General features: G+C 43.8%; 1 protein-coding gene across 2 annotated transcripts; it reads right to left on the bottom strand.

Annotated features, from left to right (window-relative positions):
• Positions 1-673: 673 nt before the first annotated feature.
• LOC115132605 (gastrula zinc finger protein XlCGF57.1-like) lies at positions 674-13,447 on the bottom strand. Of its 2 annotated transcripts, none has more exons than XM_065020621.1 (3): positions 13,158-13,447; positions 1,483-2,605; positions 674-1,239 (listed from the first exon to the last, which is right to left on the bottom strand). In XM_065020621.1, the coding sequence occupies exons 1-3, from the start codon at positions 13,321-13,323 to the stop codon at positions 1,176-1,178; spliced, it is 1,353 nt and encodes a 450-aa protein (XP_064876693.1). In that variant the 5' UTR covers positions 13,324-13,447; the 3' UTR covers positions 674-1,175. The 2 variants fall into 2 exon arrangements, with proteins under 2 accessions (XP_064876693.1, XP_064876692.1); XM_065020620.1 differs by lacking the exon at positions 674-1,239 and adding an exon at positions 10,037-10,628 and having other exon boundaries at positions 1,271-2,605; positions 13,158-13,247.
• Between the last annotated feature and the right edge of the window lie 2,426 nt (positions 13,448-15,873).

Raw genomic sequence — 15,873 nt, 5'->3', positions numbered from 1 at the left:
TTATTAAAGTGGCTATGCATAGATAATAACAGAGAGTAGCAGCAGCGTAAAAGGGGGGGGGGGCAATGCAAATAGTCTAGGTAGCCAGTTAATTAGGCGTTCAGGAGTCTTATGGCTTGGGGGTAGAAGCTGTTTAGAAGCCTCTTGGACCTAGACTTGGTGCTCCGGTAGTGCTTGCCATGCGGTAGCAGAGAGAATAGTCTATGACGAGGGTGGCTGGAGTCTTTGACAATTTTTAGGGCCTTCCTCTGACACCGCCTGGTACAGAGGTCCTGGATGGCAGGCAGCTTGGCCCCAGTGATGTACTGGGCCATACGCACAACCCTCTGTAGTGCCTTGCGGTCGGAGGCCGAGCAGTTGCCATACCAGGCAGTGATGCAACCCGTCAGGATGCTCTCGATGGTGCAGCTGTAGAACCTTTTGAGGATCTGAGGACCCATGCCAAATATTTTCAATCTCCCAATGGGGAATAGGTTTTGTTGTACCCTCTTCATGTTGTACTCTATTCGTGGAACGACCCGGTTATCATAAGTATAGGATGATCTGGGAGAATCGATTATTCATCATGAGTCGACTTTATATCATTACTCTGTACAAGATTAAACAATATCATGAATGAGCAGCATTAGGTCAAAATGGATGAGAAATAGTCTTGGACAAATGGAAGGAGCCCTTTTCTGGAAAGCATATATTTAATGTATCAATAACAGCAGTCTGGCCTAGGGTTGTAAAACTACCGGTAAATTACCAGTGTTACCATCATTTTTGGTAATTAAACAGGTAATCTATGGCAATCTATGGTAATGTATACTTGAATAAATTTGACTTTGAATAACTTAAAATGTCTAATAATATAAAGTATTACTTTTTTTATATCTGTGTCCATATTGTCCATGAGTTTCTAGTAGAGACCATATGTTTCAAGAGAAAATAGCCTAATTAATACCAAAAAAACTATTAATTAACAATGGCATTATTTTCAATTCCCTCTGCAACTCATCCAACTATTGACTTTTTTCACAACTGCGCTAAAACATTTAAAACAAAGACATAGTAAGATAAATAAAAGTCAAAAGATAAAAGATATTTCATGCTTGAAAGCTTCATATTAAACACCAATGGTATTCACTAAATTGACGTGTTATATTTAGGATCATGTTTTTCATATTTTTCTTTCAGTTTTCTTCATATTTTCTTTCTTTGTGGACGTGCTTCAGCAGATAAGCCTTAGGAGTGAATATTTTACCAGACTGAGTAGCCATGTTGTTTCACTCCTTTTTGTCAGTTTATGAGTGGTTAGATTCCCCTTGACATTAAATCTTTCCTGCAGTCACCACATTAAAAGTGTTTATTTCTTGTTTGAGTCAGTATGAGCCCCTCTCGGTCCCCTTTCCGACTGAAGCTTTTCTCAGTCACCACAGCTAAATAGTTTCTCCCCTGTGTGAATACGTATGCATGGTTAGGGTTTTCTTGCGATTGAAGCTCTTCCCACAGTCACCACAGCTAAATGGTTTTTCCCCTGTGTGAGTCAGCTTGTGCGTGGTTAGGTTCCCCTTGACAGAGAAGCTCTTCCCACAGTCACCACAGCTAAATGGTTTTGCTCCCGTGTGAGTCAGTTTATGCTTCATTAGGTTCCCCTTGAGACTGAAGCTTTTCCCACAGTCGACACAGCTAAATGGCTTCTCTCCTGTGTGAGTACGTATATGCATGGTTAGGTTCTCCTTCCGATTGAAGCTCTTCCCACAGTCACCACAGCTAAAAGGTTTTGCTCCTGTGTGAGTCAGTTTATGCTTCATTAGGTTCCCCTTGAGACTGAAACTTTTCCCACAGTCACCACAGCTAAAATATCTCTCTCCTGTGTGAATCCTCATGTGCCTGGACAGATCTCCTTTGTATTTGAATGACTTGCCACAATCAGGGCAGGTGCAGGGTTTCTCCATGTGACAGAGTCGGACATGGGCCTTCAGTGTACAGGTTTGGCAGAAGCAGCATTCCCTGGGTCTCTTCTTGTTTAGAGTTACGTGACTCAGCAGGTCAGCTTTTGGAGCAAACATTTCACCACAGTCACAGCAGCGGTGAGTTTTTCTAGACGTGATGCTGGGTTTGGAAGAAAGTTTCTCTAGTGGTGTGTGGGGATCCAATGGTGGGCTGGAATCCAATTGTGGGCTGCTGTCAAGTGCTACTGGGTCTCTGCTTATGGCTGAGCTGTGGCTGGAGGCATTGTTATCATTATCTGGAGGGTTACGGGGAATGGCGAGACTCTTTAGGTGAGTCACAGTGCCAAAAGGTTTGAGATCCACTGGTATAGAGTCACACTCTTTGTTTTCCACAGTCTGGGTTTGGGGAAGAGTCAAGGACCAAAGTGGGTCCTCCTGATCACATTCACTTTTCACACAGGAAGGAGTGAATTGGAACTCTATGATATCAGCCTCCAGCCCTTGAAGCTGCTCTTCCTTCTGACTGGTCCTGACTTCCTCCTGTTCCTCTTTAATCTGTGTGGGCTCGGGGTCCTCCTGCCCCAGACTGGGGCTCCATTCCGGCTCACAGTGCTGCTGCTCAGGGAGAACCTCCTCTTCAGAGACAGCGAGAGAGAGCTGCAGGGAGTCTGTAGGGAAGGGGAGGAGGAGCAGAGGTTAGCTATATAGGAGTTAAGGTAGGCCTCCGTGCTACAGCAAACAAACGAAAGTAGGATGGATTCCCGACAACAATGACAAATATCCAACAAAAGGGCTTACCAAGTAAAACGTCCAAAAGGACTAATTCGTGGCAGAAAGGAGTTGGAGCACTAAACAAAAAAGGCAGAGATGAGTTTCTTTATTTCCCACTTTAATCCATTGTTCAGGATGAATTCAAGGGACTGACATTTCGATGTCAAGCTGATGTCTGCCCCAGAGTGACCTGACCATTGCGCTTAGCTCCTATTAATAGCCTAGTGACCTACTGAGACACGACAATATAAAAATAACACGATTCAAGATAAATAGCAAATAATAGCACAGAAGAAGAAGAATCTGGTGTCTCTTGGATCAATAGACCATGTCAAAATAAATATATACAATACCAGTCAAAAGTTTGGACACCTACTCATTCAAGGTTTTTTTTTATAAAATAAAAAACGTTTTTCTATATTGTAGAATAATAGTGAAGACATCAAAAATATGAAATAACACATGGAATCATGTAGTAACCAAAGAAGTGTTAAACAAAGTAGCCACCCTGTGCCTAGATGACAGCTTTGCACGTGGGGGCAATTTTTCGCCAATTTGCAAGAGGCTGAATGTATCTCACTGGAGAAAGTATCCAAGCGAGCGAAACAGCGCTCCTATGTCTCTGTATGTGTAGGCCATCTATCTGATGTGGTCTGGTCATAAAGAGTATGACATTGTTGATGCCAGTAGCATTAAATGCAAGGGAAGCCAGAATGTCAATTTAAACAATCTGACATCTTGTTCTCTGACCCTCAGTACTGGTGCACCACAGGGCTGCGTGCTGTCCCCTCTGCTCTACTCCCTCTTCATGAACCAGTTTACATCTCAGGAGACCTCAGTTAAGGTCTTTAAATATGCTGACGACACGACCAGTCAGCCTCATCACAGACAACAATGAAACACAGTATCACTGTGAAGTGGCTCGGATGGTGACGTAGTGTAAGGACAACGACCTCATGCTCAACGCTTCAAAAACCACAGAAATAGCAATAGACTACAGGAGAAGAAAGAACCTCAAGGCTCCCGTCATATTCACTGACCAACCAATAACACTGACAGATTATTTAAAATTAGTCGGCACTTACATCAGCGACTTACTGAAATGGGACATCAACTCCAACCACATCATCAAGAAGGCCCAGCAGAGACTGTACTTTCTGAGACAACTGAAAAAGTACAAGGTTAAACAACAGCTGCTGGTTCAGTTTTACACAACCATCATACAGAGCATTCTCACGTCATCCATTACAGTTTGGTATGGGAACACGGACAGTCACAGTGAGAAGAGGGTGGACTTTATGGGTTGTTGATATTACATTTATGAATTGCGGTGATGCTATTCGCCGACTGGTCAAGCACTTCGAGCCCCGGTACACACTACCAAGTAGGTGCTATTTTTCAGTTGTTGCCCTACCGGAGTTACACAGTATTGTTGAAATGCACATCCCTGAGCTACTTGCTACTGCTATTAGCTTCAAGACTGACATTTGGACCAGCGATGTCAGCCGCATGGGTCGACGAGGATGTCGTACTGAGGAAGTCTTGACTGCCACACCACCATTACCACTCCCTCGCTTGGAGTATTGCTGTGATCACAGAGCTCAGCAGTGCTATAGGCTACCGGGTCAACCAACGCCGAGACTGACAGTACACGCTTGACTGTGCCAGTAAGATTAATATAGGTGGGAGTTTCGAACCCGGACCTTGATAAATATTTAGGCGGGAGTCTCGACCCCAAAGCATGACAGGTCGGCGCCAACAGTAAGTATAACTTTCTCTCAAAGCATCCGAAACTGATACTGAGGCAATCGAAAGAATACACGAGACACACCAAAACAAAAAGCAATTTTTTGTTACCTTTGTCTTGGAATACACCTCTCTTATGTGAAAATCCAACTCCCAGCCTCAGATGAGGATACACTTTGCATGTTTTGCTTGGGAGCTGAACATGCTCAAGTGGCTGCACAGGGTAGCAGGTCTTGCACTCACTGTCAAAAAAACAAAGCATCGAAATCTCGACTTGCACGCTTTGGGGGCGGAGCCTCCGGATATTTATCAGATGAGTCTGCTACACAAATCAATGATCATTCCAAACCCCTTAATCACCCCCCCGTGATCTACCGACCAATAAATCAGGTGACAGCATTCGAGAGTCAGAGGCTCCTAGGCCTCCTAGCTGCTGCAGTCCATGCTATACCATTGGGCTTCCTCCCAATGTGGCCAAATACAGTGCTGGTAGAACAAACACAATTTATGTCCCGGAGGGGACAAAAACAAAAAGCTGACAGTTTCAACAAGTTGCTGGGGAGCAATACAATGGCGCTTCAAATTCCTAGTGGAGTTCCCCTAGGCGCAGTTCACAACCAGGCGACTTTGACCACAGACACCTCCATACAGGGATGGGGAGCAGTCTTGAACCAGTCAGGGGTTCATGGTGTAGGGTCAGCAACATGGACAACTCACATGAACGTACTGGAGCTCAAGGCGGCTCCCCTTGCACTCCGGCTCTTCCTCCCAGTACTGAGAGGACAACATATACTGATATGGACAGACAACACAACCGTGGTTACACATATCAACCGCCAGGGCGGACTGAGGTCAATGGCACTGCACCAGGTAGCAAGGGAGCTACTGCTTTGGGCAAAACGGTCATCTTACATCACTCAGAGCAAATACACCTGCCGGAGGTGGAGATTCAGGCTGCAGAGCTTCTCTCCAGAGGAGGCCCTCTTCAATCTGTTCGCATTGCAAGACTTAACCCATTGTCCTATGTCATGGATGGGCAACGTTTGAAGGCCCTCGGATCAACATATGGGTACACAGACCCGTGAGCAACTAATGCCCCTCATGATGAGTTCAGATTTTTTGTGGGCCCTACCCCCATCAAAGTTGCCCGTCCCTGTCCTATGTGGTTCTCCATAAAGGGTCCAGCAGGTGCACTCAGGGTTGATGCCCTATCACACAGACGGCCAAGGGGGCTGATGTATGCGTTTCCACCAAATACCTTGGTCCCTCAGGTTTTGAGGACGATGAGCCTCGAGAGCGCATCAGTTATACTTGTTGCTCCACACCTCTCTCAGAGTGGACCTCCTATCACAAGTCGAAAGGTAAGCTTTGGGACCCCAAACCCAGAATACCGAAGGTGTGGGTGTGGCCCCTGAACGTGACCGCCTTGTAGCTGCAGGGTTGACCTCCTTGGTAATTGATACAATTCAGGCAGACAGGCATCCATTACGCTAACCCTGTATTCCTGGAATGTGGAATGTGTTCAGGAAGTGGTGTGTCGACCATGCAGAATCACCTGCCCAATTTCTGACATTTTGACTTTCCTCCCGGAGCTTGTGGCTACAGGGTAGTCCCCTTATACATTCAAAGTGTATATGGTACCCATCTTTATGGGCCATGACCAGATTGCAGGTGCATCACCATAGGCAAACCCTCTTGTATCGCAATTCATGAATGGTGCCCGCAGGTTACGGCCCCCCAAAGCTCCTTCAGTACCCTCATAGGAGTTATATGTTGTCCTACAATCACTTATGTGCCCACCATTTGAGCCCGTCTTCACTTGAGCTATGTGAGCTTTCTATTGGCAATTTTTTAAGTTAAGCATGCTTTCCATGCCCTCCCATCCATCATGCCTCAATTTAGCAGAAGATGGATCTAAGGCAGTGCTTCGGACAACCCCAGCATTCTTACCTAAGGTGCTTTCATCATCACATTAACCAGCCCTCACAGGAGATTTGTGAGTTGCATACACTTTGCCCGGTTATGGCATTGAGTGCCTATCTTGCTGCAGCAAGAACTGTTGGTCAAACAGAACAGTTTTTGTTGTGCATTATGGGGAGAACACCAAAGGGCACCCTGTCTCAAAGCAGGGACTGGCACATTTGATTACCACTACAGTGTCAAAATCATACAGTGCAGAAGGTAGACCGACTCTAGACAGTGTAGTAACATACTACACCAGGGGCATGGTCACTTCATGGGCCCTGGACTCGATCTGTACCCCTGCAAGTTGGACCATACCCACCCAAGACTGGATTTGATAGAAGAAGAAAAATTACTTGAGACTTGACTTGGACTTGGAACCTCAAGACTCGGGACTTTGACTTGAGACTGAGTCTACGTGGATTAATCTACACGCAGCCAGAGACAGTAGCCACAACCTTCTGGGCAGAGTTGCAAAGAAAAAGCCATATCTCAGACTGGCCAATAAAAAGAAAAGATTAAGATGGGCAAAAGAACACAGACACTGGTCAGATGAACTCTGCCTAGAAGGCTAGCATCCCGGAGACTCACTGTGTTTTGCGGTTACTATTTAATGAAGCTGCCAGTTGAGGACTTGTGAGGCCTCTGTTTCTCAAACCAGACACTCTAATGTACTTGTCCTCTTGCTCAGTTGTGCACCGGGGCCTCCCACTCCTCTTTCTATTCTGGTTAGAGCCAGTTTGCACTGTTCTGTGACGGGAGTAGTACACAGCGTTGTACGAGATCTTCAGTTTCTTGGCAATTTCTCGCATGGAATAGCCTTCATTTCTCAGAACAAGAATAGACTGACAAGTTTCAGAAGAAAGTTCTTTGTTTCTAGCAATTTTCAGTCTGTAATCTGGCCCTTTTGAGCCACATCCCTGCTCCAGATACTCAACTAGTCTAAAGAAGGCCTGTTTTATTGCTTCTTAAATCAGAACAACAGCTTTCAGCTGTGCTAACATAATTGCAAAAGGGTTTTCTAATGATCAATTAGCCTTTTAAAATTATAAACTTGGATTAGCTAACATAACGTGCCATTGGAACACAAGAGTGATGGTTGGTTCGATCACGTGGACTGGGATATGTTCCGGATAGCCTCTGACAATAACTTTGATGTATATGCTGACTCGGTAAGCAGGTTTATTAGCAAGTGCATCGGAGATGTCGTACCCTCTGTGACCATTAAAACCTTCCCTAACCAGAAACCGTGGATTGATGGCAGCATCTGCACAAAAACTGAAAGTGCGAACCACCGCTTTTAATCATGGCAAGGCGACCGGAAACACGACTGAATACAAACAGTGCAGCTATTTCCTCCGCAAGGTAATCAAACAAGCAAAGCGTCAGTATAGAGAGAAAGTAGAGTCGCAATTCAACGGCTCAAACACGAGACGTATGTGGCAGGGTCTACAGTCAATCACGGATTACAAAAAGAAAACCAGCCCCGTCGCAGACATCAACGTCTTGCTCCCAGACAAATTAAACAACTTCATTGCTCTCTTTGAGGACAATACAGTGCCACTGACACGGACCTCTACCAAAGCCTGTGGGCTCTCCTCCTCTGTGGCCAATGTGAGTAAAACATTTAAACGTGTTAACCCTCGCAAGACTGCCGGCCCAGACGGCATCACTAGCCGCGTCCTCAGAGCATGCGCAGACCAGCTGGCTGGTGTGTTTATGACATATTTAATCTCTCCCTATCCCCGTCTGTTGTCCCCACATGCTTCAAAATGGCCACCATTGTTCCTGTTCCCAAGAAAGCTAAGGTAACTGAACTAAATTACTATCGCCCCATTGCACTCACTTCCGTCATCATGAAGTGCTTTGAGAGACTAGTCAAGGACCATAACACCTCCACCGTACCTGATACCCTATACCCACTCCAATTTTCTTACCGCCCCAATAGGCCCACTGATGATGCAATCGCCATCACCCTGCCCTATCCCATATGGACAAGAGGAATACCTATGTAAGAATGCTGTTCATTGACTACAGCTCAGCATTTAACACCATAGTATCCTCCAAACTTGTCATTAAGGTCGAGACCTTGGGTCTCGACCCCGCCCTGTGCAACTGGGTCCTGGACTTTCTGACGGGCTGCCCCAGGTGGTGAAGGTAGGAAACAACATCTCCACCCCGCTGATCCTCAACACTGGGGCCCCACAAGGGTGTGTTCTCAGCCCTCTCCTGTACTCCCTGTTCACCCATGAAAGCGTGGCCATGCACGCTTCCAACTCAATCGTCAAGTTTGTAAACGACACTACAGTGGTAGGCCTGATTACCAACAACGACGAGACAGCCTACAGGGAGGAGATGAGGGCCCTTGGGGTGTGGTGTCAGGAAAATAACCTCTCACTCAACGTCAACAAAACAAAGGAGATAATCGTGGACTTCAGGAAACAGCAGAGGTAGCACCCCCTATCCACATCGACGGGACAGTAGTGAAGAAGGTGGAAAGTTTTAAGTTCCTCAGCGTACACATCATGGACAAACTGAAATGGTCCACCCACACAGACAGCGTGGTGAAGAAGGCGCAACAGCGCCTCTTCAACCTCAGGAGGCAGAAGAAATTTGGCTTGTCATCTAAAACACTCACAAACGTATCACCGCCTGGTACAGCAACCTCAAGGCTCTCCAGAGGGTAGTACGGACTGCACAACGCATCACCGGGGGCAAACTACCTGCCCTCCAGGACACCTACAGTACCCGATGTCACAGGAAGGCCATAAAAATCATCAAGGACAACAACCACCCGAGCCACTGCCTGTTCACCCTGCTATCATCCAGAAGGCGAGGTCAGTACAGGTGCATCATAGCTGGGACCGAGAGACTGAAAAACAGCTTCTATCTCAAGGCCATCAGACTGTTTAACAGCCATCACTAACATAGAGAGGCTGCTGCCAACATACATACTCAAATCTCTGGCTACTTAATTAAACGGACTCAATAAAGGTATCACTAGTCACTTTAAATAACGCCACTTTAATAATGTTTACATATCCTACATTATTCATCTCATATGTATATACTGTATTCTTCACCATCTACTGCATCTTGCATATGCCGCACGCCATTGCTCATCCATATATTTATATGTACATATTCTCATTCATCTCCTTACATTTGTGTGTATAAGGTAGTTGTTGTGAATTTGTTAGATTACTTGTTAAATATTACTGCATAGGTGGAACTAGAAGCACAAGCATTTCGCTACACTCGCATTAACATCTGCTAACCATGTGTATGTGGCCAATAAAATTTGATGGGCCTCTGTACGCCTATGTAGATATTGCATAACAAATCTGCCATTTCCATCTACAATAGTCATTTACAACATTAAAAATGTCTACACTGTATTTCTGATCAATTTTATGTTATTTTAATGGACCAACATTTTTGCTTTTTTTCAAATATAAGGACATTTCTAAACGACCCCAAACTTTTGAACGGTAGTGTATTTTTTAATGCATTATTATTATTATGAGTGGTCTGGGGTCCTAAGCGACTGCTCATGTTGCTTCTGCCTGGAGCATGCCCTGGTTATATGGTTAATTATCACACTCTGTTTTCTGAAATACCTCTTTGGTACAGCCTCTCCCAGGCTATTTGGTACAGCCTCTCCCAGCCTCTTTGGTACAGTCTCTCCCAGCCTCTTTGGTACAGTCTCTCCCAGCCTCTTTGGTACAGCCTCTCCCAGCCTCTTTGGTACAGCCTCTCCCAGCCTCTTTGGTACAGCCTCTCCCAGCCTCTTTGGTACAGCCTCTCCCAGCCTCTTTGGTACAGCCTCTCCCAGCCTCTTTGGTACAGCCTCTCCCAGCCTCTTTGGTACAGCCTCTCCCAGCCTCTTTGGTACAGCCTCTCCCAGCCTCTTTGGTACAGTCTCTCCCAGCCTCTTTGGTACAGCCTCTCCCAGCCTCTTTGGTACAGCCTCTCCCAGCCTCTTTGGTACAGCCTCTCCCAGCCTCTTTGGTACAGCCTCTCCCAGCCTCTTTGGTACAGCCTCTCCCAGCTTCTTTGGCACAGCCTCTCCCAGCTTCTTTGGCACAGCCTCTCCCAGCCTCTTTGGTACAGCCTCTCCCAGCCTCTTTGGTACAGCCTCTCCCAGCTTCTTTGGCACAGCCTCTCCCAGCCTCTTTGGTACATCCTCTCCCAGCATCTTTGGTACAGCCTCTTTAGCGACCCGGTACGAAAACGAAAGAAAACGTTTTCTCTGAGTAGAGTTTCCTAAAGTATTTCACTTGGAGTAATAAGGCACGCTCCAGACAATCACGCATAGATTTTTGGCTGGTGTCTAAATGTTTTGATAAACAGGGTATTTCTGTTAACATCCTTGACACTCCCCTTACTGATCATAGAGCTATTTATATAGACATTAAACTTTTCATCTCTGATAATGGCCTTGGCAGAGAATCCTACTGGAAGCTTAATCGCTCTATATTAAAACATGAGTTGGTCAAGATGGAGATAAACAATTTAATTACACACTTCTGGAACAAAGCTATAAATGACAATTCATACAGTAATAACTGGGAGCTTTTTAAATATGAGGTTAGAAAATATTTAAGAAAATATGGGAGTATTCTTGCCAAGACGAGGAGAGCTGAGGAAGAAAGTGTAATTACAAAGATCACCTCTCTTGTTCAAAAGCATGTTGAAAGTCTCTCAGAGGAGGACAAATCTGTTCTGTTTGAGCTACAACACAAGTTGGATGATATGTATAAACTGAAAGCAGAGGGAGCCTTTGTCAGATCTAGGAAGAAGCTGCTAGAGGAGGGTGAACAAAACTCATCTACATTTTTTCAGGTTATAAAAATACCACTCTAAAAATAATACAATTCAACAATTAAATATGATCCCAAATTAATCTCTAACTTTAGCTGCAACTTCAACATGAATTTATATAGTTCTAAGTATTGTGAGGTTTCCTCAACTCTTTTTTTGACTCTCTGGGGGATGTGAAATCATTTGGGGAAGCTGAGAGGGAACAGTGTGATGACCCTATTATAGTTGAAGAAATCATTTATTCTAATGAACAACTTAAAAAAAATAAGTCTCCTGGGACTGAGTTTTACAAAACTTTTTTTCAACAGTTAGCCCCATTTCTGTTGGAGGACTTTTCTGAAATCATTGCAAATAATGCTCTCCCTCCCAGTTTGACTCAAGGTCTGATTACATTAATAACTAAGCCCAAGAAAGACTTGCTTCTCCTCGATAATTGGCGTACATAACGACTACAAAATATTAGCCTCTATATTTGCAAAAAGAATTAAGGCAGTATTGGACTCAATTATAGAAGAGAACCAATCTGGCTTCATGAGGAATAGACATATATCTAATAAGATCCGACTGGTGTTAGACCTTATTAACTATTCTGATCTAATCTTCCAAGGTCGTTTTATTGTCTTCTTAGACTTTTATAAAGCCTTTGATACAGTGGAACATGAGTTTGGGGGAATTATTTTGTAGTACTATTAAAACTCTTTATTTGAAATGTGAACAGTTCCATAAAATTAATACACGGCACATCTAGATTTAATTTGAAAAGGGGAATTAGGCAAGGTCACCCAATTTCACCTTACCTCTTCCTGCTTGCAACCCAACTTCTTACAAGTTTTGTTAAATCCAGCGATATCATTTCTGACAGAGATATTACCATCAGCTTGCAGATGACACCACCCTCTTTTTGAAAGATGCTGACCAGATTCCTAGAGCAGTCGATGTGATAAATATTTTTTCCAAAGCATCTGGTCTTTCCCTATTACGGTTGTGAATTGTTTGCTGTTAAAATACTATGTGATACCCTCTATATACAATATTCCAGTCAAGGAAAAAGTAACATACCCTGGGATTACCATATCTAAGGATCAACAGGAAAGATGCTCATTAAATGTCATACATATTATTGAAAAAAAAACAAAGATATTCATAGTTTTATCATTTTTAACATTCTTGATGACTTTCGTTTTTTTTATGGGAGAATGTGCTGCCCGGTTTCCTTAACTATAATAAAGATAAAGAAAAACAATTTTACTCCAATTTTACTGCGCTAATGGCAATATGTTATATTCATACATGTAAATTCACTAATAAAAAAACACTCTTCCGTGTTTTCTATAAGGAATTAGAGCAGTACATTAAGACCATTCTACATTCTTCTAATAAGAAAGCTGTTAAAACAATCAATATCTGTGTTTCTTTTAAGGTCTTTGTATAATCTGTCATTTGCTGTAGCCCCTAGCATGTGTTATCATTGTCTGTCTGTATACTGTTTTTTCTGCAATAAAACTTTTTTTTAAATGTTTTAAAAAATGTTTTTAAAGAGTTGAGTAATTGCATAGCTTTCATGTCGTTCGCCTCTGTGGGGTTCAAGTGGAGTAATAGAGACCACCCCGCCTGTTATGGTGACATATCACGTGGGTACAGTAAGGGTGTGGCGTGACCGTAAACATGTTTGATATTAAGCATCTCAATCACATCGCGTGAACTGGAAAGGAGTTCCCATGTGTCGTTCTCTAATCAGAGAACCACGGTTACATCCGTAAACAAACGTTTTCGCGACGCAGACAATTGTTTTTATCCATGTACGGTAAAAGTTTCAGAACAACTCCTTTAGCATGGTTGAAACGGTGATCGCTGGTAGCTTAATTAAACAATTCATTGATTTAGTAGAACTATATATCATTGGAATAGCATACGAACCTATTCTACGTTGTTTTATTTCTGGCGTGATCCACAGCAGTCTCCGTAGCCGATCATTCTCCTCCTGGTACTCCACTATCGTTTTCTCAACTGCCCCGAAAATCTCCACAGCAGCCGCGGTTAAACGCTCATTTAAAAACACGCGCAATAACTGTAGTTGATACATTTTCAGTCGAATGTGAATTAGGTAGGTAATTTAGTTCCGACAGTAGGCTATGTCATTCTTTACTCCACACAATTACATGCAACATCAATACAGACAGAATGGGTTTGTGCACAGGCGCACTTCACAGAGGAGGCGTTCCCTAAAAACGTTCTACAACACGCCAGTAGGAGCTTCACCCACCTACTTGCATGTTATTTCCACTATGCTTCTTTTGCGCCCACTAAACGACACAGATCAACTATCTTGGGTTAGTTATAGATATATTGGACAAAGTCGTCTCCAATGCTACTTCCGTGTTCTAGTCAAGGAATTCAGCGTCGCTATCGACATGGGCAAGGTATCCTACAGACCAGTAGTAAAGGGAGACGATAACTACAGTGCCTTCAGAAAGTATTCGTACCCCTTGACTTATTCCACATTTTTGTTGCATTACAGCCTGAATTTAAAATGGATAAAATTGAGATTTTTTCCCCCTAAATGTTAGCAAATATATTGAAAATGAAATACAGAAATATCTAATTTACATAAGTATTCACACCACTGAGTCAATACTCTGTAGAAGCACCTTTGGCAGCGATTACAGTTGAGTCTATCTGGGTAAATCTCTAAGAGCTTTCCACACCTGGATTGTGCAACATTTTCCCATTATTCTTTTAAAAATTCTTCAAGCTCTTTCAAATTGGTTGCTGATCATTGCCAGACAACCATTTTCAGGTCTTGCCATAGATTTTCAAGTAGTTTAAATTGGCCGCTCAGGAACATTCACTGTCTTCTTGGCAAGCAACTCCAGTGTAGATTTGACCTTGTGATTTAGATTATTGTCCTGCTGAAAGGTGAATTTATCTCCCAGTGACTAGTGGAAAGCAGACTGAACCAGGTTTTCCATAAGGATTTTGCCTGTGCTTAGCTCCATTCCATTTCTTCTTTATCCTGAAAAACTCCCCAGTCCTTAACGATCACAAGCATACCCATAACATGATGCAGCCACCACTGTGCTTGAAAATATGGAGAGTGGTACTCAGTAATGTGTTGTATTGGATTTGCCCCAAACATAACACTTTGTATTCAGAACAAAAAGTTAATTGTTTTGCCACAATTTTAGCAGTATTATTTAAGTGCCTTGTTGCAAATGGGATGCATGTTTTGGAATATTTTTATACCGTACAAGCTTCCATATTTTGACGTAACTACAATCTTGTTAATCCATTCTCAGTTTCCTCAAGTCCAGGCTCTGACTGGGCCACTCAAGGACATTCAGAGACTTGCCCCGAAGACACTCCTGCGTTGTCTTGGCTGTTTGCTTAGGGTCCTTTTCCTGTTGGAAGGTGAACCTTCGCCCCAGTTTGAGGTCCTGAGGTCCTTTTGAGGCCAAAAGGGGGTGCAACTCAATGGGCTCCTGAGTGGCGCAGAGGTCTAAGACACTCAGTGCAAGAGGCGTCACTACAGTCCCTGGTTCGTATCCAGGCTGTATCACATCCGGCCGTGATTGGGAGTCCCATAGAGTGGCGCACAATTGGTCCAACGTCGTCCAGGTTTGGCCGGGGTAGGCCGTCATTGTAAATAAGAATTTGTTCCTAACTGACATGCCTAGTTAAATAAAGGTTATATTACTTTCTTTTTTTAATTAGGAAGGTGTTCCTAATGTTTTGTACACTCAGTGTAGGTGCCTCGCAGGCTGGTGTATAATTTTATTTTACCAGGCAAGTCAGCTAAGAACAAATTCTTATTTTCAATTATGGCCTAGGAACAGTGGGTTAACTGCCTGTTCAGGGGCAGAACGACAGATTTGTACCTTGTCAGCTCGGCGATTTGAACTTCCGGTTACTAGTCCAACGCTCTAACCACTAGGCTACCCTGCCGCCCCTAATTAAAGGCTCCTCAAGTTGGTGTATAATTAAAGGCTCCTCACAGGCTGGTGTATAATTAAAGGCTCCTCCCAGGCTGGTGTATAATTAAAGGCTCCTCAGGTTGGTGTATAATTAAAGGCTCCTCCCAGGCTGGTGTATAATAAAAGTCTCCTCCCAGGCCGGTGTATAATTAAAGGCTCCTCACAGGTTGGTGTATAATTAAAGGCTCCTCCCAGGCTGGTGTATAATTAAAGGCTCCTCCCAGGCTGGTGTATAATAAAAGTCTCCTCCCAGGCTGGTGTATAATTAAAGGCTCCTCACAGGTTGGTGTATAATTAAAGGCTCCTCCCAGGCTGGTGTATAATTAAAGGCTCCTCACAGGTTGGTGTATAATTAAAGGCTCCTCCCAGGTTGGTGTATAATTAAAGGCTCCTCCCAGGTTGGTGTATAATTAAAGGCTCCTCCCAGGCTGGTGTATAATAAAAGTCTCCTCCCAGGCTGGTGTATAATTAAAGGCTCCTCACAGGCTGGTGTATAATTAAAGGCTCCTCCCAGGTTGGTGTATAATTAAAGGCTCCTCCCAGGCTGGTGTATAATAGAAGTCTCCTCCCAGGCTGGTGTATAATTAAAGGCTCCTCCCAGGTTGGTGTATAATTAAAGGCTCCTCCCAGGTTGGTGTATAATTAAAGGCTCCTCACAGGCT

This window comes from Oncorhynchus nerka, linkage group LG7 (genome assembly GCF_034236695.1).
Source record: "Oncorhynchus nerka isolate Pitt River linkage group LG7, Oner_Uvic_2.0, whole genome shotgun sequence".
Taxonomy (NCBI): Eukaryota; Metazoa; Chordata; class Actinopteri; order Salmoniformes; family Salmonidae; genus Oncorhynchus; species Oncorhynchus nerka.
The sequence above is the reverse complement of the archived record's forward strand: the minus strand, read 5'-3'. Positions and strand labels throughout refer to the sequence as shown.

What these genes read in the sequence shown, in the direction of transcription:
- LOC115132605 (XM_065020620.1), bottom strand. Translation starts at nt 10,601, where the DNA reads ATGTACCAAAGAGGCTGGGAGAGGCTGTGCCAAAGAAGCTGGGAGAGG. An exon ending in GGAGAGGCTGTACCAAAGAG is followed by an intron (nt 2,606 to 10,036) that starts GTATTTCAGAAA and finishes CCTTCCCTACAG; the next exon opens with ACTCCCTGCAGCTCTCTCTC.